Source organism: Aplidium turbinatum, chromosome 18 (genome assembly GCF_918807975.1).
Source record: "Aplidium turbinatum chromosome 18, kaAplTurb1.1, whole genome shotgun sequence".
NCBI classification, from domain to species: domain Eukaryota; kingdom Metazoa; phylum Chordata; class Ascidiacea; order Aplousobranchia; family Polyclinidae; genus Aplidium; species Aplidium turbinatum.
In genome coordinates, this window is record NC_137489.1 from 13,264,323 (window position 1) to 13,291,800 (window position 27,478).

Below are 27,478 nucleotides of genomic sequence, written 5' to 3' on the forward strand. Positions count from 1 at the left end.
AGGAAACGCTAAGATATTTGAGAAACTTTTTGTGAAAACTCTTTCATGGGAGTGCTTGCAGCACCGCAGCACACACTAGCGAGCCGCCCTGGGTATGGCCATTGGAGAGATTACAACTCTGTTTGAAAGTTACTGTATGTATTGTGATGTCATGATACTGAGGACTAACAGACCAGGGCACTTGCGTAGCTCGCATTGAACGCTATTATTGTAGTTGTGTCAACGTATGCAAACGTTTTTTCAGTTTGCGTCAACATATTGTGTCACTGGAATGGGCTTTACGTCAGCTGTTTGAGATAACCTGATGCAGATTAAAACGTTTCCTAGGAGCAGTACTTCCCAAACAAATTTTATTGCAGCTCCCTTTGTAAGTTGCGAAACCCCTGGGGCTGCTCTGAGTGAGAAACATGAATGCAGTAATCATCAGCGTATAAGATATGCAGTAATAAAACAACAAAACGAAGCATTGACATCCACATTAATCAGACATGATTCTTTGTTGGAACACTTCGCATTAAACTCGTCGTGGACTATTTGGATATGAAACGTCATTTTGGGGGCTACAAAGTGGTGGACACTTAAACATAAAAAAATTGATAAGACATTGAATCATTGGACCAATCAAAAGTTACAGGAACAGCGTTTCAACCAGTCACAAAATTACACGTAAAACAGAGAAAACGCAAACATTTCTGATAGAAAGTAAAATCAGTGAACGTTCCGCCATAGCCAGCGTGGTCTAGTGGGTTAAGGCTTGGGAATACATTACGATGATTCGCACCCCTGTCACAACTCTTTTTTTCTGTCATTACCAAAGTTGAAAGTATAAGGATCAACTCTCTGGCTAAATGCTAGAGGCATCACAATTGGACGGTAATCATTCAAAATATGTTCTGATTGATTGACGGTTTCTTACAGGTCTTCCAGGGAATTGTCATGTTTGAGTAGCTGGCATACATTCCAAGTTTTTGCCCTCAAACAAAGGTAGTGCTAAATTCACGCTTCGATAAAAAATACTTTCGTTTAGGTTTGGAAAGTCAGTAAAGCATTGTCAAAGTAAAGTCCCGTTACACTCTTGTTGAAAGTAAGATTCTGTTCAGCAAGTTAGATACTCCATTCGCAGAGCTGGATAAAAATGCCATGTATCAACAATCAGTCTGAAGTACCTGCCTACTATCGGTTGCTGGAAGGTGTTGAAAACGTGAAAAGTTGCATCAGTGTTGCCTTGAAATATCTGAAAAACATAGAATTTATAATTCAGTCAAATGCAATAGAATAGGCCTAACTAATAGCCTACAAGTGATATAATTAAAGAGATTATATGCTATAGTAATAACAAAAATGGGAAAAACCAACTGAAAAAGGTGATCTGGTACTATGACACTTCCTCAAATGGGCGATCTACCTAATACAGAAAGCAATATCACTAAGAAAATAAATCAATAGCTTTTTTTCCTTGGTCTGAACCTTAAAACATTTGACCAGGCTAACACTCACAATAGTATTTCAATAAGATTTAATTTATGCTATGGAACCGGTTTTCTTCCATTAGGAATTTTTTTGTTTTGCTAAAACTATGAAGAGAAGAAAAGGCAGAAATAAAGAAATGAATATGGAGGATTGGAGGTCATGAACAATTTTATTTATTTAATTAATTTGTAATTTTTCGTTTGTTTTTGGTCCAGTTGTGCTGACATCTATTGATTTTGTAGGCTAATTCTTATTTCGACTCAGTTGTGCTGACATCTATTGATGTAGGCTAATTTTTATTTCGACTCAGTTATGCTGACGATTTCTAATGGAAGAAAACCGGTTCCATAACATAAATTAAATCTTATTGAAATACTATTGTGAGTGTTAGCCTGGTCAAATGTTTTAAGGTTCAGACCAAGGAAAAAAAGCTATTGATTTATTTTCTATAGTAATAACTGATGATATAAGTGATAACTAAACCAAAACGATATCACTGTATAGGAACTGGAATAAAGAACAAACTAATTTTTCTAAATCTAAATTGTCATGACGCCTGGTGACATTGAATTGCAATTTAAAAAAGATCAAATGCGCAACATAACTTGGTATGTAAACTTATAGCTCAATAGAAAGTTTGTAAATTTTAGTAAAAATGTTTCTTTTGTGCTAAAGTAAAACATAACAAAAGATTCTCCTACTACTTTTGATTTTATATTATTAGCGTTGTTTGAATGACTTCATAATTGTCTTTCATTATTGCGTCACAGTACTGCATATGTGAGTTTGAGATATTGCTATCTATTCTGGTCATTCGTAAAATGATTGTTTGAAAGTTGGCCGCACATTTAACTGTTGGCTTAGTGCTTGCTAGCTGGACAAAAGTTCCGTCTTTTATCCAAGTAATCTGTATCGTAGTGACAGTTTTTAGAGGTGTAAGGCGTTGCATCTCGATTTCGATAGCCGCGGGCTAATTTTACAGGAATACACTTATTGAATAGGCGTTTCAAGGAGTGTTTCTTTTTCGGTCGATACATACAGACGAACGGATTCGGGAATCTTATGTTACAATTTTCCCACAAAGAGATTATGGTTTACCGCTGTGACCAAGCGTATAGCATACATAGCATACGAACCCAGACCTGGCTTTCGCAAGTGATGACCCCGATGATCGCCAGCCGGACAAACGTGTGCTAGAGAAGTTCCCAAGGTCTCAACACCGACCCTCGCTAATCACGGCCCCCTTGCTTGCCACACCTATTCCGAGCAAGCCTGTCAAGCGATGGAACTTCAGAAAGGCCGATTGGAATACTACAGCTTCCTCACAAACGAAGCTACACAGTACCTCCCATCCCCACACACCATCAAAGTGGATGAAGCCTACCAGGACTTCTGTGATGCAATTATATCTGCGGCAAAAGACTCCATCCCGCGAGGTCGATGGAAAAACTACATACCTTGCTGGGATGTGGAGTGCGACAGGCTCTACCGCGACTTCCTCCGTTCCCCCCAGGGCACCGCCACCACCAACTCAGCAACAGCCCTGCTGGAAAGATTGGATTCAAAGAGGAAGAAGCGCTGGACAGAAGCCATAGAGTCAATCGACTTCACGCACTCCAGCCGCACAGCATGGAGTACACTCAACAACCTCACTGGCAGATCACGTGCCTCTCGTCGCCAATGCCCCATTTCAGCAAACGCCATCGCCTCACAACTTGTGAAAAATGGAGTGCACAGAACGAGAGACCGTGAATCAGACAAGTCCGTCCTCAAGGAAATGACGGACCTCTGGAAGGTCCCAACACCTGTCGAGGGCAACATCTCTGGTGAGTTTACCCCAGAAGAATTTGCCTCCGCCCTCCAGCACCTAAAGCCAGGCAAATCCCCGGGCCTTGACCACCTATGCCCGGAACTAATACTCCAAGCTCCCCCCTCTATGAGGTCCTGGTTAAAAGACTTCCTTTCCTGCTGCTTGCGTCACTTGCGCATCCCAAGAATCTGGAGAAAAGCCCTAGTGGTTGCAGTCCCAAAGCCGAAGAAGCCCCCAGGGGATCCGAAGAGCTACCGCCCCATCTCTCTGCTCTGTATCCCCTTCAAGATACTCGAAAGACTTATCTACGCCAGTGTCGAACCGATAATAGACCATCAGCTCCCTCGGGAACAAGCCGGCTTTCGCCACGGAAGATCAACCGTAGACCAGGTCACTCTGATGACCCAAGACATCGAGGACAGCCTCTCGGCAAAAAAGAAGGCTGGCGCCGTGTTTGTCGATCTCACGGCTGTCTACGACACTGTATGGCACAGCGGCCTTACCTGCAAACTACTCCGTCTCCTTCCTGACAGGCACATGGTCCATATGATTATGGAACTTGTGCAAAACCGCAGCTTTACCCTTTCCACCGGTAGCGGCCGACGAAGTAGACTACGTCCACTCAGGAACGGCGTCCCTCAGGGCTCTGTCTTGGCTCCCCTCCTCTTTAACATTTACATCTATGACCTGCCTGACACCACCTCCAGGAAGTATGCTTACGCAGACGATCTGGCTCTCCTGCATCCAGCCGGAGATTGGCAGTCAATGGAGAGGAACCTAAGCCAGGACATGTCAACTATATCAACATATCTCCAGAAATGGAAGCTACAGCTCAGCAAGGCAAAGACAGTGTCGGCGGCCTTCCATCTAAACAACAAGGAAGCAAAACATGAGATCAACATTACCACCGATGACGAACACCTCCCCTACTGCGCCGAACCCACCTACCTCGGCGTAACCCTGGACAGGTCACTCACGTACCGACGACACCTGGAGTCACTGCGCAAAAACCTATCTGCGCGCGTTGCACTTTTGAGGCGGCTGGCGGGTTCCGGCTGGGGAGCTGATGCGAAAACCCTTCGCACAGCTACCTTGGCCCTCGTCCATTCTACCGCTGAGTACTGCGCACCAGTGTGGTGCCGCAGCTCTCACACCGCCACATTGACACCGCCATCAATGACGCATTACGCACTGTGACTGGATGCCTGCGTCCCACTCCAACGGACTGCCTTCCCATCCTTGCAGGCATCCAACCTGCTGAGCTTCGCCGTAAAGGAGCCATGATTTCCCTTGCTCGTCGCGCACTGGACCCCGAACACCTCCTCCACAGTACACTCCAGCGCCTACCTGGAGGACAGCAGCGACTGAAATCAAGACGCCCATTTGTGCCGCCGCACGACAGCTTCTGAACAACGTTGAAGATCTTGGAATAAGTGCGGCACACTGGACGAACTACACATGGAACATGGAGTGGCAAAACAACACCTCCCGACTCCATGATTTCCTACCCGACGTCGATCTCCACCCTCCGGGAATGTCCCTCGCAAGACTTGCGTGGGTCCGGCTTAACCGCCTACGATCCGGCGTCGGTCGCTTTCGTTCAGATATGTGCAGATGGGGCCTGGCTCCCTCACCGGGATGCGAGTGTGGCGCCACAGACCAGACAGTAGATCATGTCGTCCATGACTGCCCAATCCATCAACCATCACATGGAACGCTTGGACTGAAGGCCCTGGATGACGAGACTGTCGAGTGGCTGATGACATCATGCCCAAACATATAGTCCGGAAGAACAGCTCATACGACGAAGAAGAAGCGTATAGCATCAATAAAATAATTTTTGCACCAGTAGAACATCTCCTATTATTTAAAATAATTTTTTAATTAAGCTTTAGAGACAGAAGCTGCATTCTTGACCTACACACCAAGATGTTAGATGTTATAATTCACTTAGTTTTAGACTATGCTGGCAACCCTGTTTAGGCCTCATGTTGGACTTTGGCTTCCAGTCCAGATGCCAATTATAGAGAGGTCCACGCTCTGAGCCAATCCTTTAAACTAATTGTGCATTCGATTATTTCACCCTTGACCAAATTGCCAACCAAGCTCAAGCTAAAATATTTATCAAAACATTTTGGGTTATTAAGGATAGTTACACTTTGTAACTGCTGAAATTGCGTTCCAACCTTGTCTGCTCCACTGGGATCCTGTACAACAACCATATTGCTCGTGGAGTTTCCATGAGATATCTTGAAGGTCCGTATCCATTGATTCGCCCTCTGACGACCCTGAGTGACAACCGCATAAAGGCGAGTTGGAGTTTTCAAGTCAACTTGTATCCATTCACCTTTTCTCGCTGCACAAAAAATAATAGCATATAGTCGAAAGCATGATAACACTAATCTACAAAAAAAAATTTTTCTGCGGTTTGAATTTTGAAAACTGATTTGGGGTAATTTTTAGATGCTGGATCCGAATTTAAACTCAGATTTTTACCATCGCATCGGATTTTTGAGATATGATAACAAAATACTTTATTTTTTCCAAAACTGGAAGATTTGACATTGCGTTTACCACCAATAGGCTATATACAGTGCTATAGCGAAAGTTTAGAGTTAGGCAAAAATAGCTTAAATAAGGTTACTGGACATTGGACAAGCATTGCATAGGTCAGTTTCAATTTTTGTAATTTCATGCAAAACATTGACAGAGGGTAGTCAGTTATACTTTTAGCTTACTTTTGTCTTGTCATTACTGCTTTGTTAATAATGTTGCGCCAAAAACAAATTGATATCAAAATTGTAGTTTGTGTGTGTATTTCAGATAATTATGCACCCCATGGCACGGATTACTGGATATAGCACAGTGTTCATGTGTGACAAACGCAACTTCAAATCTTTCACGTTTCACAAAAGTAACAATTTGTTGTTATCAAATCTCAAAAACCTGACGTTATAGAAAAAATCTGAGGTTAGATTTGGATTCAGCACCCCAAAATTACTCGAAATCAGTTTTCAAAGTTTATAGCGGAAAAATTGTGTAAACTAGTGTAAAGAATAGGCTAGTATAGAAAAATTGCTTCGTTTTTTCTTTCTTACTGAGCAAAATATATTTTTCAAATATACGTTTTTCCGAAAAGTGTTTTCTCTGCAAGCCCAGGATTATAACTTGATGAATATTACCTAAGCAGATTCAATAGGTGCGTATCGGTATCGTTCTGAGCGTTGCGCAAAAAATTTCACTAGTCAAGCACACTGCCGATAAAGTCCAATGCAACTATTTAAAATAATCAACTAAAAGTGTTGAACCACAGCTTTAATTCGGATCGCTTGCTGGAATTAAACGATGATGTTTCATTTGAAATAGGCTAATTTTGAGCCAAGCTGTACGGCAATTAGTAGCAATTTATTATATTGTAGTATTCAGAGAAACTATTTGCGCTCACGATTCCGTGGCCCACCAACCCAGCTGCCCAAATGATTACTTCCTGGTTGATTGTCTAATCTTCCATACTGGGGTCCAAGTGCATGATTATGAGAAGACGAAGCTGTCAAGTCTTCATCAGCAACTCTTCTATCTTTCAACCCAACCGAACAAGATGAAACTGCAGATAGGACAAATGAAATCAGGTCATTCAATCACTAAGTTATCAACACATCAATGTAATGCAAACTTTCTAGTAGCCTACTATCTTTTCTTTCGGCAATTGATTATCACAGGCCAGCAATACTTTCAATCTAAAAGCACGGCTCGTACTTTATAAATAATTTTGCTGTTTTGTAAAAAAAATCATCCGCACAAACCAACCAGAGTTAGTTTGTAGCGACTTGTTTTTCCCATTTGTGAAAACACAATGAAAAGTTTTGTTCATTAAAATTTTGCACTTAAACTGATTTTGAAATTCAATTTACTTAACTCCTCACTGCTCTCAGTAAATACTGTTGGCCTAAACCTAAGGCACCTTAACAAACATGAAAGAAATTTTGTTTAATCAATAACAACAACTAACGTTATTATAGGCTACATAAAGAGATTATAATAATAAGAGGAGGTGTGCCCAAATATATCTGTCGGATTAGATAGACCATGATACAAGAGAATTATTTACAAAAAATACCGATAAAAAATACAACCCTTTTTTCTCGTTTTGACAACCAGTGCACTAAATCTCTTTCAGCCATAGTAGGTGGAGGGATTTTGCACAAGAACTTTTATGATCCATCAAGAGTTCCGACCCCAAATTCAGCGTGTTTTTCACGGTAAAACATCATTAATCACTTGGACCAAACTCGCAAACGTATTTCAAAAAAGCTATACCCTCTTTTGTAATGCAACGTTGAATAAGTAGCACACTTCTACAGTAAATTATAAATCTAGCTAATTCGTAAAACAAGCTCAAAAAGCAAAACTAGCAATAAAATCGGCAACTGCTAAGTTTTACTGATAATTTCGAATCAAAATTATCCCAATACCGCAGGGAAACCGCGGAACTGGCAACCCTATAGGCAATATAAACGGCAAATCAACCTTTGAGCCTACATATGCGATCATGTGCCATTACGTTAAATAAATATCCTGCCAGTTGACAAAGCAAAACAAATAGGCTACAGTTACGCTATTCCAACGAACGAAACCATCTCAGTGACCAAGTGGTTATCGCTTTCGGCTTTGGTGCTGGTAGATCTGAGGTCGATTCCAGGTCAGATCAAACCGAAGACTTTATAAAGTTTATAAACGGTACCGATTGTTTTCTTTCTTGCATAACGCAGTCAGGATAAATTGGGTAATAATGTGACGACATCGTAAGCCTGATATGAAATTAAAAATGAGCCCTGTCACTATAAGACCTTAGCAGCTGTACAGAAGAGCGACAATAAATAAAACTACAACATTCATTCTCGTATGCCACGTTCCAACCAACAGAGTTGATGAAAAGTCACATGAAAAGACTAAACTGGTATGAGGGCATCAAAGACAAACGGCTTTTGGTTACAATACTTTCTTATGCTTATTTAAACCATTCAACCATTGCACATCAGGAAAAGTAAAACTCATGCACACTTTTCATCCGTCTCATCCGCACAAGGTTGTCATCGGCATTACAGTTTTTTTCATCGCACCAGTGCGTACCTTCTCACGGGATGAAAAGCATTGATTTAGGTTGAAGATCCGCTTGCCTAGCACAAGCTATGATTCTAGGAGCTGCATATGACTATAGTAAAAAGTCAATTAATTCCTTCGTACTGTTCAACGAAATAAGAGTGTTTCAGCAGAGTTTTAATTAATTGGAATTTTCTTTCTTTTTTCTTTCAAAAATGCAAAATAATTTCACCGACAACAGCTGAAAAGCGTCTGGTGCCCTATCGTGTCAGCCTGTCTTGCACAAACGGTTGCAAGAAAATATTTTAATGCACGACTATCTGTGAAATATTCTAAACCAGAGGTAAGAAAACATGTTGGCTGTCCGTAAAGATGTTGCCACCTTTTTTGAAAGCAAACGATGAAACTTCAAACAGATGAATGGCGAAGCTTAGATCAAAAATCTTGTTTGGTCAAATGTGTTTGAACGTGGAGAGCTCTTAAATTTATCCACCCGAGTATTTTTGTGGTGATGCACCCAAGTAATCGTCTACAAAATGAAACAGTAGACTAATTCAGAACCTAAAAAAGTAACCAACCCAGGCAATGTTAACACTTTTCTGTTGCAATTAAAGATAGATTTCAGTTCAGGATTTTTCAATTGAACTGTTTGCAACCGCCTTGATAGGACATTCATAGTCTTTGCTATTTGATTCGAACGTAGGTTACATAAAATCAAATTTGCAAGTCTAAACTATTTCTTTGAAAGTTTAAGACTTTTATTTAAGGAAAACTGAAATATCGGTATTTCAAACATTTACTTTTTGACTACGTTTTGAGTAATTTTTGTTGATCAAAGGAAGGTAGTGACAGTTAGGAGAGAGACATTTTTCTAGCTTGCTAACTTAATGTATAAGATTTTTTTATTTACGAAATTAACATCATTTTTCAATTATTGAAAAGTTTCTTAAAAAACTTGTTCTCCCTCCCGAAAAATTCGCTACTGTAGCCTAGTTGAAACCTTGAAACAGTTGATTAGCAAAGCAAGCGAAAACAAGTTAGCAAAAAGTGAAACAATTTGTACTTTTTTAGCTTATTTTCTTAAGTCACGTGACCAAATGCCCCATACAAATCCGTTGCGACCAAGCTAATTTGTGTGAAAAGTATGCGGAAATATTTAGTATTTAATAGTGCCGTGTCTGGGAATTAATGGAGTCCACACTGAGAATCACTACACGACGGAAATGAAGGGTGGGCTTGTTTGCTAGAAGTCAGCATGTACAAATCTGAATCGGAAAATGCATTTCCCGTCAAGGTTGAAAGGATTTTAAATCTGTTAGTGATCATGAACTGCAAGGAAACACTTTGATAGTAGATCACGACAAAACTCACTTTTATTTTCTGGTGATGATAATATGGTCATTCTTCGACGGAATTCTGAAAACGACGCAAGGATACAAGTTTCAGATACAAAATTTAAACAAATTTATTTATCTTGAAAAAGATACTGGATGGTACAGTAAAAGTAAAAGGACTAAAAACTAACTTTCTCAACTCTTTCTAAGCAAAATTATTGAAGAGTGTTCTGCCTAATCGTAGATTTTGGAAATGAGAAACAATAATACCATCTTATGCAGTTAAAAGCAAACATTTCAGGTTCTACGTAATGTTTCTGCATTGCCTTTAAATTAACATAAACTATCTATATTATAATTTGCATTGAGTTTATAGTATTAGTAGCAACGAAAATTTGCAAGTTAGATGGTTTCGGACAAAATATCTGAATATAAGTAAATATCGCCCAGGAAAAATCCAGAGGAAAATATCCACTAAGAAAAAATCCTTTCTGATAAATATTCCCGGAAAAATTCACCTTAAGTAAAATAATGTAATCCGCAAAAAAAGCCCACCTTGAAAAATATCGCTCTGGATAAAATCCCAGTGATAAATAGTCTCCGTTAAATATTGAAACCATTTAATGGAAAGTTATTTTTCAGGAAATATTTGGTTTGATTAAGATTTTTTCTGATTATTACCGATTACCACACATCCACCAATTGTACACTGCGTCTTCTCCAACTCCAAAATTGGATTTCGGTTGCACGTCTACATTAAGGACTACGCTTAATTTGGACTACATTTAGTCTTAATTCAGGCAGTTTAATGCTAGTCTCAGATAGGTTTGTGTTTTTTGTAGTTTCCAACACACTACATTGCAGGTTAGATTAAAATTAAATGTAGAAAGTACCTTCCAATTCATTAAGTCGGTTGTTCATTGCTTCCATTTCATCATCACAAGAGCATTTTCCCAGAGGACCAGTATCTCCTTGTGGACTTACTGGCCCAGGAGGTCCTTTGGAAGTTTGTGGAAGCTCTTTATTAGTTTCTTGTCCAAATGGAAAACATACTTGGCCTTGGAAAGCCAAAGCAAAACCAAAAAATCCCAAACAAAAAATAATTTTTAAAGTTATCATAGCCAAAGTTTTAAAAAGAAACTTTGACGACGCACTATCGAAAAACAAAACATTACAAAAGTAATGTTTGATAAACTATTAAACTTAAGAATAAATTTTGTTGAACGACACCATACGACACTTAGTAAATGAAACAGGTGATAGGCACCTAACTTAAATTTTACTCCATACGTAAAACTCTAAAACTCTAAAGTAATTAAATCGATGGCCTGTTGTTATGCTATTTCAGTCTTAAAAATTTCGAGGCCGTTGGTAATAAAACTTGTTAATTGAGGAATTTCTCAGAATTGGAAAAACTGAAACGTGCAACGAGACAAGGTCTGGAAGCCCGGTAGCCTATTTGAAGCGAAAGACGTTTTTATTTTAGAGATCAATATGTCAACTCGACAAAAAGATTTTGAAGTCCAGTTGTGGTGGAAAGGTGTTGGTGAAATAAAGTTGTGTTTTAGGAATTTTTGAAGCAACTGTGAGGAAATTCACTGAAAAGCTTCTTACCACAATGTTTTTCATCATAAGGGCAACAAATAAAAAAATTACTAGCTTTACTTTTTTCGTCCATGACTGCGCCTTCGTCAGGAAATAACTTGTTGACATAGTTCATCTTGTATAACATAGTTCAACTACACGTGGAGAAAAATGAACAGTTAGACATTTGATTTTACTGTTGCAAAAACTACAAACACTTCATCTACTGTATTTGTGAACAGAGCATGTCGGTGATGACATGACACCTCGTGCAATCTGTTTAAAGTGTTCAGAATGCTGCTGCTTGGTTAATTACTTTAACACGTAAACATGACAATATTACTCCTGTAGGTAAAGTTGGTTCATCGGTCCCTTGTATTGTCTTCCACAAAATAAAAACGTTTCAAAATGTGTCTATGTATTTGTATAGAAGGGTTTGCATGGTTTTATACCTAGTTAACTTGACACTTTACTTGCGTATCATAAGCCTGCTAGAACTTTTAGCTCGAAACATCGATTGCTCACATGTAGTCTTTTACGCTTATACAAGGTAACAACAGGGTGGTCCAAGACTGCGAACATGAAGGGCCACATTAGGGTCTGAGAAAAATTTCACAAGCCGCATAGTGAGAAATGATAACACGTTGCTGAAAGTAGAAACGTTGTTAAATAAAAAGTTAACTAGGTTGCGATTTTGAACTTCTTTTCTATAGATTTCGATCTGTTTTAGCTACATTCTTACTGTTCGCAGGCTATGAACATTAACAAACGTTGTCGCTGACAAAATACAGTTGCAATGAAAGGACTGAGTTTGCTGTTCTGATCGACCTAATGTTTTGCTGCACGCCTAACTCACTTTTTAATCTCTGCTTGCGACTCAAAAAGTGATTTTCAGCTAGTAAAAAAGATACGATACATAACACGTCAACAAATTAGCAAACCAAAACAATTTATTGTTTTTTGCTTTTGCATATAGTGTCGATCTCTGGCTTAAATTCAGTGGTCGACAGACGTAAGCAGGCATCCAGGGTTTCATCGGCCATTCTGTTCCTTGTGTCGCGTTTCAATTGCTTCATAACGGAGAAAGTGCTAGCAACAAAAGCAAAATATCAACGCACGTTTATGTCGTCACAAACCGACATTGTTCCCTCATAGTTACCTATTGACCCGATTATGCGCGACTTATTTAGGGTTGTGGCGAATGTAATGTATTTATAAAACGTAGGTGTATTTTTAAACCTTGGATTTAGCACTGATAATTCCGATATGCACTAAGTGTTCGCGGCCGCACAAAAGCTTCACGCGGGCCGCATGCGGCCCGCGTGCCAGGGTTAGGACCACCCTGAGGTACAACATGGAAACTGCAGCTCTCCGGTAGTTGCATCTGCTTGCTGGTATTGTTCATCTATCTGTGTAAAGAAAGCTGAAAATAAACAAATTTATTTTCGTTGAGATAAAAAACAATTTAATACTTGTTTGGAACTATTCTATTTTACTGAACATTGTTGTTGGATAAGTTATTTTATCATCCTCGTCATGTACAGCTTCCGAATGTTGGTCAGTGGCGTATCCAGGGAAGGGAGCTATTAGAGGGAGCTTTTGTTTTATTGTGATTATTTGTTTTTTGTTTGTTTGTTTTTTTATTATTGTGTTACCTGCAACAGGCTATGGTGGCAGCTGACATAGATGACCTTACAGGTCTTTCGTTGCCATCCTGTTGTGCTGATAGACACTCAATTTGTATGTACTTTTTGTTTGTTTATCACCAGCAAACAATAAATTGAACTGAACTATTGGGGCGATCGTTCTCTTTAAAACTGCAAAACTGTAAAAGCTTGAATGAAGTCATCACTCTATATGACCTCGTAATTCAACATTAAACAAGCACTGCGCACCTGGTCATTTACTGAACATCGAAATTCAACAAAAATTAGTTTTATCAGTACTAATTTACAAATCAATCTTGCAGAACAATAGTTATTGAAGACAACTCTGTGCAAAATTAAGGCGGAATTCAGATTTGGGTCGCAAAAGAAGTCAGGCTTATGCGTAAGTCAGGCTTATAGGAGAAGCTTATTTGCGATGCAGAATCTCGACTTATATTGACACAGGTTTTGGCTTGATACTTGCGTAGTATAGGATTCAGGCGCCTCGCCCCCCCTGAAAAAAATTTCGCCCCCCTGGCAAAATCCCAACATTCTTGAGCAACAGCTGCAATTATAATGATTTTGCCCATTTTCCCGTTGCACAGCTCCAACTGGCCCAATTAACTACAATTGTTTTGTTTAGTTAACAGCTATGATGATTAAACAATTTTGCCCCCCCCCCCCCCCCCTAACTCCTCCTTTGGCAACCTCAACAGGTTCAATTCAACCAAGGCCAACACGTGTTAGGTTGGTAAAAAAATTGTCAGAAACTGTGTAAAATAAAAATGTTTTGGGAAAGAATGATAACCTAACAAAGAGGGAATGGATTTCCAGCAGGCCTACAAACCGGTACAAATTAGGCTATACTTAATTCTTACCATTCTTAAATACTTACCATACTTAATTCATACTTAATTCATACTTAATTCATACCCATTACTTACCATACTTAATTCCAAGGGTCAGTGATAACCAATCTGTGCAGTGATAAACCAAATTTGTGCAGTTAAGCAGTGTTTATTTTTTTTCTTCAATCCAATCAGTGTAAATAAATTTTGTTTCTAGTTTTCTGATCTGTGAAGTGTTCAACCTTGCAGCAGATATTGCTACATTTGAATCTAGCACTGCCGTTTGTGAGTGTGGATTCTCAGTGTTAACAAGGGCTGACGCTCCCACTAGACGGAGCATGTTACAACCAAGACAGGCAAACTTAGTGCTTATGGCCTTTGAACATTCTGTATCGAAATCTATCGATTTAGACTTGTTTGTGAGACGGCTTGCATCCAAACATCCGCGACTGCAATTGCAATAGACTAGCTCACGGTTGTATAGGCGGAATGTAATCATATATATCAAAATCCTCGGCACTAGCTTCTTCGAGCCAGTTAAAGTTTTTGCTCGTAACAAGTACCGCTATTTATACAACAAGTCAACAATTGCTTTGTTATGTTGGTCATTGTAATATGGTTGCCGTGATAAGAGACCAGTGTTGGTCTTAACCAGTGGCGTAGCCAAAGGGGGGGGGTTACAACCCCCCCCTTTTGGCACGCGTGTGACGTCACGATATTGAGAATGATGCTTTCAGTCTCTTTATGCTTGAGCATGATGCTTTCAGTCTAAAAAAATTTGCCTAATTTTAAACAAAACTGCATTAAAAGAGCGAGTTGTGCCAATACCTAACATTTAAACATCTCAGCCAGGAATTAGCAACAAGAAAACATAGAGACTTAGCTTTATTTCCGAAAAATGCTGAAGAAAACATGATCTTATCCTTTTGCTATGCCACCTGACAGCACAATTTTACAGGAATATTCATACCCACATTTTTGTTGAAAATGCATTCAGAATGCACCAAATTAAAAGTAATTTTTCAAAATTTTCTGGGGGAGGCCTCCCAGACCCCCCGTCGCTGGGTGTCGTCTTAGGCGAACACGCCGTCGGGCTTCGCCCGCCGGTCGTCAAAACCTCTCCTTTCAAAATTCCTGGCTACGCTACTGGTCTTAACACTAAACTGACATATTGCAATTTTTGTTGGTACCGGTGTTTAAGAGGTTAAAATGCCAATATCATTCAAATTTTTTCGGCCCCCCCTAACGAAAAGTTGCCCCCCCCCCTTGCTCTGCGGTCTGGCTACGGCCCTGATAGGATTGTATATAGCTGTGCTTTCGTTTTCTCACAAGTTTGCAACGATGGTTGTCATTTCTTTTAGGCAATTCTTTGATGAAGAGTATGTAGAAATCCACATTGAAAAGCCTGTTCGCGATCGTGCAAATCTTTTTGCTGAACATAACGACAAGCAATTTTGCCAACATTTTCGTCTTAGCAAAACTGCAACTATGGAACTCTTTGAATTGCTTATAGATTTCACGATGATTCGTATCGACAGAGCTTTAAACGCCGCCACTCTGGCAACAAATGTAGGAAGTCTAAAGATGACGTTGCCAAGACGAATATTTACGCAATATTTATGTAACGTGAAAATCAGAGAAAAAACATTACAACCGGCCCGAAACGACGATATGTTTGTAACAACATGTAACACAGAATCAATTCAAAACATGACACTCACAACAATTCTTATTCTTTCTTTTTTGACAACCAAATTGCACTGCCTGTATTATGGTAAAATAACGTCAACAAATGTTATGTAAGTGTAATTTCAGTGAAAAGGAACGTTTCACTAAACGCTTTATATTTTTTATTCGTTTTTGAGAGAAAAAATAACAGATCTTACAAAAGAGTTTGATATAACTCAAAGGCAGCAAGTGAATGTTTTATGGCAGCTACCTATACCAAAAACCAATAACTTACTAGAAAAGCTAAATCAATCGAAAATAAATTCAGGAGTGATGCAATAACATAATTATTGGTGCGATCTCCAAAGAAAAAACCAAAAGATTCCAAGCTAGTAATTGAGTCTCATACGCAAATGGCGAATTCACATATAAACTAATTACAAGAGACAAGAACGTCGAATACTAAACCTACAAAAAAATTACATCATAAGCCTACTGATTCGAAAATACATGAAAAGTTGACTGCTTAGGAATCGGTTGATATTTTTACATTCATCCGCGGAACCCCATATTTCTTTCTAACCGAATGATGAGGACGCTTGCTCGAATCCTGTTGTGAGCATGAAGCTGCGTCTTAGCGAGTCACTACAGCGTCAGTTTTTGCGCTTCTTGTCAGTGTTGCCATTTTAGTCTTTTTAAAACCAAATCTGGTTTATTTTGCAACCGTTTGGTTTATTTTTTTTTTTCGATTTGGTTTATAGTTTACTTTTTTAGTTTATTTTTTATTTTTTGGTTTATATTTGTTTTTTTTGGACATACTTTACGTCTTATTTTTTAGTTTATTTCTGCTTCAATTTGGCTTATTCTGATCTTTTTTGTTTAGCTTCATGTGTCGTAATGCGATTTGTCATCAGTATTGTATGTTAGAGATGCAGCGAACCCAAAATTTTTATCCGCACACCGCAACTGAATCACCTATCCGCACACCGCAATTTATCTGGAACTTCGACACTGCACCGCACCGCAAATTACAAAATTTTCAAAAAATATTTTAGCGCGTTATTTTTTAGAAAGTCAATTGTGGCAAAAACACCCATGGCATATAATTGGTAACCTACCGGTACAATTTGGTATATTCTGGTCTTTTTTTTTAGCTTCATCTCGTTTATTTAAAAAAAACTTAGATGGCAACACTGTTTCTTGTATGTGGCATTACATTTACTGCTGTACTATTACTTCTTTCTGTATTGACTTATTCTACTAAACCATAAATGGATACACTTACTTCTGCAAGTTTGCAAAACATCTGCAATGTTTTTAAAAAGGCACCTCCCAAAATACGTACCCGAATTTCGGTACGTATTCTCAAAGAATTCTCAAGTATATCTCGAAAGTATTCTCTAAGAAAAGCAAACAAGCAAAAATGCACAGCAATTTCATCTTTCGAATGGACGACGAAAAGCTGAAACAAGTAAGTGTGTCTCGTGCAGTCGGTTCTTCGTTTATAAACCAACACCATCACCACGTGACCAATGTTGGGAAGAAATCTAGTAGCCTAAGCATGTTTTTGCCTCGATCGGGACTATTGAAATCTTTGTGTAAATTTCGCAAAACAACGCAAGACATGAAAATCAAACTTTTGTCACGTTTTATGTCTGTTGCGAAAGTCACAAGTAGCAAAATATACAAAGAAAGAAACATTGATGTAACAACTAATTTCATCAGTATCCAACTAGACAACAAACCAATCGTTTTTGCATTGATTCAACGTTTTTAGAATGATTGATTTGAGCAAGCATGAGTTGTCCTTTTAGGTCGTTTGAACATCCTTCGAAACCAGAGAGAAACGTTTAGCTAATTAAGCAACAGCTTTTGTATGTTCATGGCCACCTAAAGATACGACCTGATTTGTCACATTTTGCAGAAATTTCCAGGTTTTTCTAACTTTGGGCGAATGTTTATATAAATTTTTCTAAAAATTAGATTTTTACGCTTTCTTTATTTTTTTCCCCAGATGACACAATAGGTTTTAACATCTTCACATGTTGAAAAACAAAGAAAATTTGATTTCGAAGATTTTAGTCAGACTGTTAATTTTCAATAACAGTCTGATTTTGCGTTTTTCAACTTACTTTTTCTCATTTGCTATTGCTTCCCCAAGGCAAAAGAAGTTTTATGTCATTGGGAAACCGCAAAAAGTAAAAACATCTCAAAAAATGTCAGTCAAGCACTAGCAGTAGCTGTAATCAAAATCTGCAAAATGTGACAAATCAGGCCGCATCTCCAAGTGGCCATGGTATGTTTCAGATTAAAAACAGGTGATTAATTGCGGTAGTGGCCATAAATTCTTAAGTACAGTACAATCTCTGCAGCATTTATTTCGCTATTTATTGTTATTCAAATATTTTTCGAACCATAGGCATTCTTCTTCAACAGATTGATCATGTTTGATCAGCTATGATCTCCCTTATGAACTGCCTCCATTTTGTTCTATCTTTTGTTTTTATTAATGCTTCCGGCATGCTTTTTATTCCCGTAATTTGCTTGATATTGAATACTGAAAAGTTTGGGTGTTCATTAGGACAATTATCGTTTCTAGCACTAGTTGCTACGTTCATCTGATGAAATTGAAAGTAAAGTTAACAACAAACAAGATATTAACTTGATATTGTCGAAATATTTCATTTTTTGTCGTCCTTTTGTTCGTTTGCCTTGCACTCAGGGCCGGATTTACCAATAGGCTAGGCAGGCTGAAGCCTAGGGCCTCTACGTCCAGGGGCCTCGAAATTCGGTTTAGAAGTTTGTAATTCTTTTAAAAACTTGACAACCTTTTGCAAAAAATGGAAAACTTGGAATTTGTGGTTTTGTTGCATTTTTGGTCCAGAGTGCTAGGTCTTTTTCACAGTGTTAGAAAGCCCTTCAGAAATCTGAATTGTTATTAAGTAGCCTAGTTGTGCCGCATTGTAGGAAGTTCACTTGTAGACTTTCTAAGCGAAATTAGAGATGAGTTTGACGAGTTTGATGAGCAAGCAAAAGCAACCTTGTCGAATATTAACTACAGAGCTGTCACTAGGAGACAAACAAATGCACCTGACGCTTTAAGTGAACTGTCTTGAAAGGAAAGGTTTAAAATAAATTCCTTTATCCCTATGCTCGACGCACTATGAAGCCAATTTAAGAAGAAGAGCTAATCAGGGTTACCAGATACTCAAGCTATAGTAAGGCCAAATTCATTATAAAATAAGACCAAAAAAAGGCCAAATTTTTTATTTACTTTTATTAAGGCTAAATAAACGCTAACAACTTAATTAAAATATTTTTTTGTAAATGCTATTTAACGATCAAGCATAACAGAAAATAATTTAACACTGTCAGAGCATAATGACCGGTTCGTTTGGTACAATATATTTGTACCGTATACTATTTTTCGCAGCAGATAAAATAAAAGGTTTCTCTCTCTCTCTCGTTTGCATAATCTATTTAAAAAGCAATTACTGTAGTAGCAGAAAAACTAGAAACCATTATCACTTTAATTCATCATCAGTATGCCTTACTTACTGTATACTACTAACTCATTTTCAATACTTGGAGAATAGGCTATACCTTAACCTTTCAAAAAAATGATTAAAATATAACTGTTTCTGATAAAATTGGTTCTTTAACCGGTCAAAATTTGCAGCCATAAAAAGGGCCAAATAAGGCCAGATTTTCTGGCCTTATTTGCATCAATTTTTTTAAGCCAACTGCAATTTAAAAAGGCCATATTTTTGGAATTTGGCCTAAAAAAAGGCCATCTGGCAACCCTGGAGCTAATGTCTACAGTGACATTGCAGAAACGTTCCTCTTTCTTGCTATTCTGAAAGCAACTAAGGTAGAAATTGTACGAGGCATAGAACTTTTAAAGAAAGCGTATCCGGAAGATGTTGACCCGAAACTTACTGATAAACTTCTACATTTTCATTTGTACGTGAGACAGAAGAGTATAATCTATTTCCTTGTCTTATGGAGACCTTTATGAAATTATGTGCAAGGAAAAAATTAACACTACCTTTCCTAATGTGGAAGCTACATTAAGACTGTTTCTAAGCTTAATGGTCACTAACTGCTCAGGAGAGAGATCTTTCTCAAGGCTCAAAAAGCATCCCAAATAAACTGAGATCGACAATGTCTCAAGAAAGGTTGTCCGCACTGAGCATTTTGTGCATTGAGAGTGACAAACTTAAACAGATAAATTTTGATGAACTTTTACATGATTTTGCTTTGACGAAAGCTAGAAAAAAAATTTGGTAGCCTAGTCTTACTCTATTTGATGGCTGTAACTATTTCTTATGTCCTCGTAAATAAACTTTACAATTATTGTAACGGTTGTTTGATCAAAGAAATTAAAAGCAAAATGCCTTAACTAAATTTTTGTTCTTTTAATTAAAAATTTGCACCTATGAATGTGGAAAATGAAAAGAACGAAGAGGTTAATAGAGAGGGGCCTCACAAATGGCATATAGCCTAGGGCCTCTCATGGTCTAAATCCGGCCCTGCTTGCACCATCCCAGTCAACATTGAATTTTCCAACGAGTTGCTTCTTGCTATGTGTCCGAAACCATAGGCATACGATTACATAAATATTTTTCATCGATTACTTGAAATCTGCAGTTTTACAACACATGCAGGCGCGGATTTAGGAGTTTTTTTTGCCGGTAGGCCAGAAAATTTGAAAATCAATTAAAAAGAAAAAAAAAGATAAAACAGATATGAACAATGATACAACAATGGCGTTTTTACAAATATGCCTGGATTTTGATGATTGCCTCGACCAACAGAATTGGGTCCAAAAAGCACGCAAGCTACGCATAGACCTCCGCTTTTGCAGTGGCTATATCGGAGCCAAGAATAGGTGTGTTGGCTAACCAGAGGTGGGCAGTAACTAGTTACAAAAGTAACTAGTTACTGTAACTAGTTACTTTTTGAGTAACTGTAACGGTAACTTCGTTACTATTTTCCAAAAGTAACGAAACGCGGTAACTAGTTCCTATTTTAGCACTTTTTCAACAGTTACAGTTACAAGTTACTTTTGTATTGAAATTTCAGTTTTTAATTGCCATTTATTTCTCTGCACGTGTTTGTGTCTTGCTTAGTGCGTGTTTGCTGCGTTTTGCGCAATAATGCATTTTTCTCGCAGATATACCGGCGCAGCACTGCGCATGCGCGGTTCTACTTTTGTTTTGTGGTCTTGTGGAGAAGAGTTGCCATATTGGCGAATTTATCGCCAAAGTCCAGAAATCTGGCGATTTTTTAAGACGTTTAGCTTCATATTAATGATTTGGCTCTTTTTTGGCGATTTTTGATAACTGATTTGATTAAATTAATTGTTTTTGGCGATTAATCAATATGTACCAAAGACAGGTAAGACACAACAATACAACAGGGTTGAGCATTATAATAATATATTTTACATATTTACAAATAAGTTTAACAGTCAAACGTTTTCGGTTTAACTTAAGCCCTCATCAGGAACCTGAAAATATTTATAAAAATGCAGTAAATTTCATCTTCTTGAAGGTAACTAACTAACTGACTACAAGCATCAAGAAACACGCAGCGATTAAAAGCAATTTGTTGATGCTTATAGTCAGTTAGTTAGTTACCTTCAAGAAGTTGAAATTGATTGCATTTAGTGTAATGCTTGCAATGCCTCTAAAAAGATTGTCTGACATTAAAACAAGCAACAGCATTGCTGTTTGCTTGCCGTTGGTGGACGTTCTTGCGGAAGCATTACAAACCAGATTTGGTCATTGGTTCGAGGACAGCGACTTTCAGCTTGCGACTGCATTCCACCCACAATTTAGACTTATCTGTGTTTAATGCCTGATCATTAAGCGACACTGCTGAATTGAAGACCAAAATAAAACAGAACATGCTTCAAGCAATTGAAGAAGCAAACTGCTCTGCTGAAGAGGGGAGTAGCAGCGACACTGAAGTGGATGGCGGTAGGTAGAGCCACGGAGGACTTTTTGCACCACTTTACGCAAAAACCAAGAAAAGAAAGCAATGCGCGTTGAATCTGTTACAGGAGTATTTGGAAGCGGACCCTGAGGACAAGTTAAGCGGATCCAGATTCACAATTGGACCGATGAAAAAACTGTTTTAAAAACATAACACTCCCATTCCGTCAAGTGCTGCAGTAGAAATATTGTTTTCATTGCAGCACTTGTTCATCACCAGACTTTATCCGTTCATCCCCGACGCCGACACACGCTCCATCGACCTGACACTACCAAGACAGGCATGGGTGCGCCTCAACCGTCTCCGTACGGGCGTCGGGCTTTTCCGCTCAACCATGCACCAATGGGAAATGGCCTCTTCCTCCTCCTGTGAATGTGGTGCCGAGGAACAGACCGCAGACCACGTCATTGATTGATTGATTTATTAAATCTTTATCCTCGGACTTGGAAAGCTTTTTGCAGAACTTAATCCTGGCAGTTTCACATACTTGTAGACTAAAGGCTTTAAATCACCGACGTAGGCCCGGTCACCGAGATTGACAGAGTGAAGTTTCCGATTGTTGAAGTCTTGTTGCCGGGAAATTATTCCATCTATTAGATGCCGCTAAATGGAGAGCAGTCCTTAACGTGCGTTGCTCAAGCGCATGCTCTGAGAGTCGAACCAGTGCCGCTTGATCGTGAAGCTTCTTCGTTCCAGAAGTGACGCGCTAACCAATTGAACTATCAGGGCGGACATCATCAATGACTGTAATATCTTCAAGCCACCTAACGGAGTGGAAGGTCTGCGTGTCATGAATGATGAAACCAAAGACTGGCTGCTCTCTAGTAGCTTTCCAGTGTAGTCGGGAACATCTTGAATCTGGGGCGGTAAAAGAATAGACTCTCGGCCCCAGAGGCTCACACGACGACGACGATTGGACAAGGACATTTTAAAGCCCAAAAGGGCAGGCGTGAGTGACGAGCACTTTGAAATGCTCGTATTTTTCAAAGGAAATAAACATATAAGCCACTGAGTATTTTTTTAAATAAAACCTTGTTGGTTTTGTACTTGTGCTGTTATGTTAGCATGGATGGCTGTAACACCATATATCAAACATTGCGGTTAAACTGGACTTGCATGCAGAGCTGGCCAGGTGTAGAACTTTATGTTCAGATATGTGAGTAACTGAAAGTAACTAGTAACTGTAACTAGTAACGGTAACTAGTTACTTTTTAAAATCGGTAACTGTAACGGTAACTCAGTTACTATTTTGGCCAAGTAACTGTAACTGTAACTCAGTTACTTTTGAAAGTAACTTTGCCCACCTATGTGGCTAACCATGAATACTGAAAAGACCTTCGATGATTTCCTTCTTGAATTAGTGGAAAACATGTAGGCCTAGTACTTGGCTCTTTCAAGTTTATCAACTTTAGTATCAGTTCATCAGATAAATTTCTCGGGCCCTGCTCTGGAACATTACCAATCAAATGCCCGCGCCGTCTGCGTATTTGTAAAACCTACTGTTAGACGGCACCATAAGCAAAATTGACCAATCAGAACGCAGCAAGCGATTCGCACTTCTCCCAGAGGAGAAAATTTCTCCAAAAAAGAGTGATGTTTGAGCTTGAAGTAGAGTTGCCAGGTGTACAATTTACGCAAGGTATTATTGTAGAGTTGCAAATAATGCTATGTATGATGTGGAAGCAACATAAGTCAATTATAATTATTGTTTACGAGTTTTTCGAATGCAGCTCTTTAGGCCGAAATGAAACGAAACAGAACTATTTCTGAAGAATATACTTTCAAACAAATCCAAAACAACAAATTTTGCTTCGATTGGCATGGTTTTTGTTTGGAACAATGCTACTGTTTTGTTATTGATGGATCATAATTTTGGAATATTTGGCCTAATTTGAACTTGCAAGTATTAAGCTAAATCTTATCGCAATATACCTGAGAATTTGAAGAATACCTGGCAACCGTGGATGAAGTGTGAAACACTTAAAATTAGGCCTATTATTTGGCTGCCCATCAACACTTTGTTTCAAAACCCATGTTAGTCCTGACTTTTGCAGTAAGTTTGAAGTGTTGTTTGCTGCTGAAACGTAAAAGTGGTTTTCCTTACAAGTTTTCAGAATGGGCGGAGGCCTAATGCTGCAATGGTTGTCAACTTATTCAATGTAGCTTGCAGCCTACATAAAGCTTGCATGTAATATACATAAAACTTGCACAAAGCTACATGTAGCTTGCAGCCTACAAAAGTACAGCACACATCTGAAATACGGATTTGGTCTTCCGCCACGTTTTATAGGCCTAGCTATGCTGCGTTTAGACAAAAGTATTAAACAGCTTTGCGTTTGTTCCGGCTGAAACACGTTCAATGTTTAAACATTTGCTTATGAGACAACACATAATCTGTCTTGGTTTCGTTCTATTTCCAATTAAGAATAGCAACTCGAAACGAAACCGACGAGAACTTCCGAGCGTCAAAAGCACATTGTAATGTTTCAATGTCTTGGAACTGCGGTGCACTCCGTTTATTTTTTTTAACGAACTGGTGCAGTCAGTTCCTTATAAGATGCAGATAATGTGATGTTAGGGGGCGTATATATACAATAGAACGCCATGTACACTACATAAGCTGGCTCCAGGTCCCCTGCAGTCGCAGACACGCATATTATCCCTGAAAAGGGGGGTGTCAGGATTGCCAGTGGTTTATTGTTGCCTGGTTTAATATAGGGCTACCATACGTCCTCTTGAGGATTTGTCCTCTTTTTTCAAGAAAAATAAACTGTCCTCCGAGGACACTAGAAAATGCTCAAATGTCCTCCTTTTTGACAGTTTGGGTTTTGTTGCGTATATTTTTCACGGGATTACATTGCTTGATGGCGTTTCAGCGACGGTTTGTATGCTATTTGTTTTCAAAAAAATTTTGTATAGGCTACCAATGTAACATGCTGATTTATAAATTCTACAAGAAGTTGGCGCATTTTATGGAACTGTTGGCTGTTGGTCTATATATTATGTACTGCCACTTCCTATGTTTTGATTGCTTGCTTGGGGACACGCAAAAAAGAAAGTGTTATCAAAAGGTCCATATTTTTGGATTTGGGAACCCCCCCTTGAAAATGTCTGGCTACGGGCCTGCGTAACCAGCTTCTGTGACGTAACAGTGATAAACATTGTTATGCAATTCCCACAGCTGTTGAAACGGTTTGTGAATGTTTTACTGGTGTTACGAAGTATGTTGCAATCTCTGCTCATTTTTTAATAATTTCCATAACGTAAGACACCAGGTTCAGTAGACCATAACGGTTTTATGTGACGTTTGATTTGGGGAACGATTGTCCGTAACAGAATTAAGGAAGCACTAAAAATGAGAAAAATAAGTTAAACGTTCAGTCAATCTGTTTTCTTGTTTTTTTTTGGTAACTTTTGCTGCGTAGGCCTATACTATAATGATCTAAAATGATGTAAACGATTCTTCAAGCGTAAAATTCTACTTGCTGGCGAAACGTGTCCTCTTTTTAGGCGATGAAAATATGGTAAGCCTATTTAATAGAAAGTGTAAAAATTAATGACAAACTATATAGTTATGGTTTACGTGGAAAAATATGGAACTTGATGAAGTCCTATTTAACCAACAGACAACAATGCACCAAACTCAACTCGATATCATCAATCAGTTGCTTTCGTGTCAGGCACAATTTTAAGTTGCTCTAATGCAGCACATGACTTCAAAGTGTGGTTGTGTTTTTTCTTAAAAGTAACAAAACAAGGAAAAAAGGACACCATTGGATTTTTCTTTTTGGTATCAGTTGTGATGCGTTTGATCTTAACACTCATCTTTGCAGGGCACCTATTAAAACAAAAATGGAGCATATTACACACGAAAAAATGAAATGGAAGCAGGGTAGGCTAAATTCTCTTGCAATTATCTTAATCAAGTGAATTTTTATATACTTTTTAATCTAGGCTAATATTGCGAGCTATTCAAATTTAGTGAAGGTTTTTTGACCTTTGATTGTGAAAACTCTAAAAACTATTGTAACAAAACTCAACATTAAAAAAAATAAATGAAAAAAAGAGAATTTCGACATTTTAAACCAGGGGTGGGGAACCTGCGGCCCGCGGGCCGGATGCAGCCCGCGTGACTGTTCCATGTGGCCCGCGTCAAAATTTCTTTACCCAAAATATTGTGTGGATATAACACGTTTTTCTTGGAAGTGTCTTGATTTGCGGGCCAAAGGATCTCATTGGTACCGGGCCCAAATTACAGTATGCTCTCGATGACCCTGCTTATACAATAATATTCCCGCCATATGATTTTTGGACATAAAGAGTAAAGAAATGGAGTTAGACATTTTTGCCTCTCCTTTCAATGTGATTGCAACTGATGTTCCTAATAACTTCCAACATGAAATAGTAGAGCTCCAGAGTGACGGTACGTTGAAAGCGATGTACCAAAACATTCCACTGCTCAACTTTTATCAACGCTATATAAATGCTGATGATTTTCCATTCAGGCGGGAACATGCTTTGAAATATGTGTCTCTGTTTGGAAGCACCTACCGTTGCAAGCAGTTTTTTTCCAAACTGAATCTAACAAAAAGTCGGCTTCGCTCAAGACTGACTGATAAAAACGTGGAGATGCAGTTAAGAGTTGCAACATCTTCCGTGTCAGCAGACATCACACGACTCACCAAAAATAAAAACTCTCAGCCATCCCACTAGCTGTGAAAGTGAAATAAATCATTGTCTACTTCGCTGCATTTTTTGTAGGCCTAGACCTAAATAAAATTTCGAAATTTTTAGTGGCCCGCCTGTGTTATTTCTCATTTTATGTGGCCCGCAATACTAAAAAGGTTCCCCACCCCTGTTTTAAACCCTGATTAACGTAAAGTCAATAGAGGATCCGCGTAAAGCAGATACAAAAGCATCTAATTTAGTGAAAAAAAATTGAATGCAGTGGTATTAACACAGACCTTTTAAAGTACATGTAGTTCAAACAGAAATAGAAAATGTTGGGTAAAAATAATTAAAAAAAAATAGCCAAGGATACACAAGTGATTATCGCCTACAGAACTATATAGGCTAACTGCAACAACTTACTTTGTGTTGACTTTTTGCATTGTTGAACGCCTGGTTGTGCTGACATCAGTGGCGTAACTACCCATTGGATCTTGTGGATAAATCCAGGGGCGGCACGTTGTTAGAGGGCGGAAAAATGTGATAACGTTTTGAAGTTTAAACGAACACTTATCTATAATATCTAAGTGAAGCCAAAAAATTAAACAAGTTATGCCTATAAACTAATTCGCAACTTTTTTAGATTGTGCCTCAACATGTGGTATTTGTGAAGGTTTAATGATAGCCTATATACTCATGCTGTTGAAGTAATGATAGAATGTCGGTTGTAACTAGTAAGCTTAAGCTATAACATTGTTCAGTCAATTTAGCTTTGGTAGTTAACTTCAGATTAGTTTTAAGTTTATTTCACTTTCTGGAGGAGACAGGAAGGGACCGTGAGGCTGCCACCTTTATCATCTGTCTGTGGTAGATAGACGGGATTCCTCCATCTTCATGTGTGAAGATATCTTCATGTGTGAAGATGGGTTAGGTTAGTGAAAGGTTTAAAGCTTCAGGTCTGAAATAGATCACTTAACTTAACTCAGCAAATTTGCAATCACATGGTTATTGTTTTTAACTAATGTGCTGCATATTCCAGAGCAAGATTTAAGTTGCAATTTTTTAAGTTAGTTTTTGCCTATGACCAGAGTGAAAGAAAGTGAAGATTTTTTTTAGAAAGAAAAAGAAAGCTAGAGCGCCATACTGATTGCGCCATAATCTAACCAACAGTTGTACAATGCATTGTTTTGACAATTACATTTTACTCTGATTATTTGTTAATATATGGCGCTGTTAAAACAAAATAAATTGACTTGACTTGACTTGACTAGAGAAGAGGAACTAAAAAGAATGAAGTTCGTCATTTTGAAGTTCGTAAAAATTGCCTCTGCTAAAAAAACAGAAGAGATT

General features: G+C 38.5%; 1 protein-coding gene across 1 annotated transcript in view; it reads right to left on the reverse strand.

Annotated features, from left to right (window-relative positions):
• LOC145787193 (adipocyte enhancer-binding protein 1-like) overlaps positions 1–27,478 on the reverse strand; it is a 34,224-nt gene continuing 6,746 nt past the window's right edge. The window contains exons 2-6 of the mRNA XM_082598917.1: positions 10,608–10,772; positions 9,752–9,796; positions 6,726–6,884; positions 5,467–5,636; positions 1–1,234 (exon numbers count right to left, since the gene is read on the reverse strand). Of these exons, the coding sequence (XP_082455043.1) occupies positions 1,097–1,234; positions 5,467–5,636; positions 6,726–6,884; positions 9,752–9,796; positions 10,608–10,772 (677 nt within the window). The 3' untranslated portion in view covers positions 1–1,096. The remainder of the gene's footprint in view (positions 1,235–5,466; positions 5,637–6,725; positions 6,885–9,751; positions 9,797–10,607; positions 10,773–27,478) is intronic.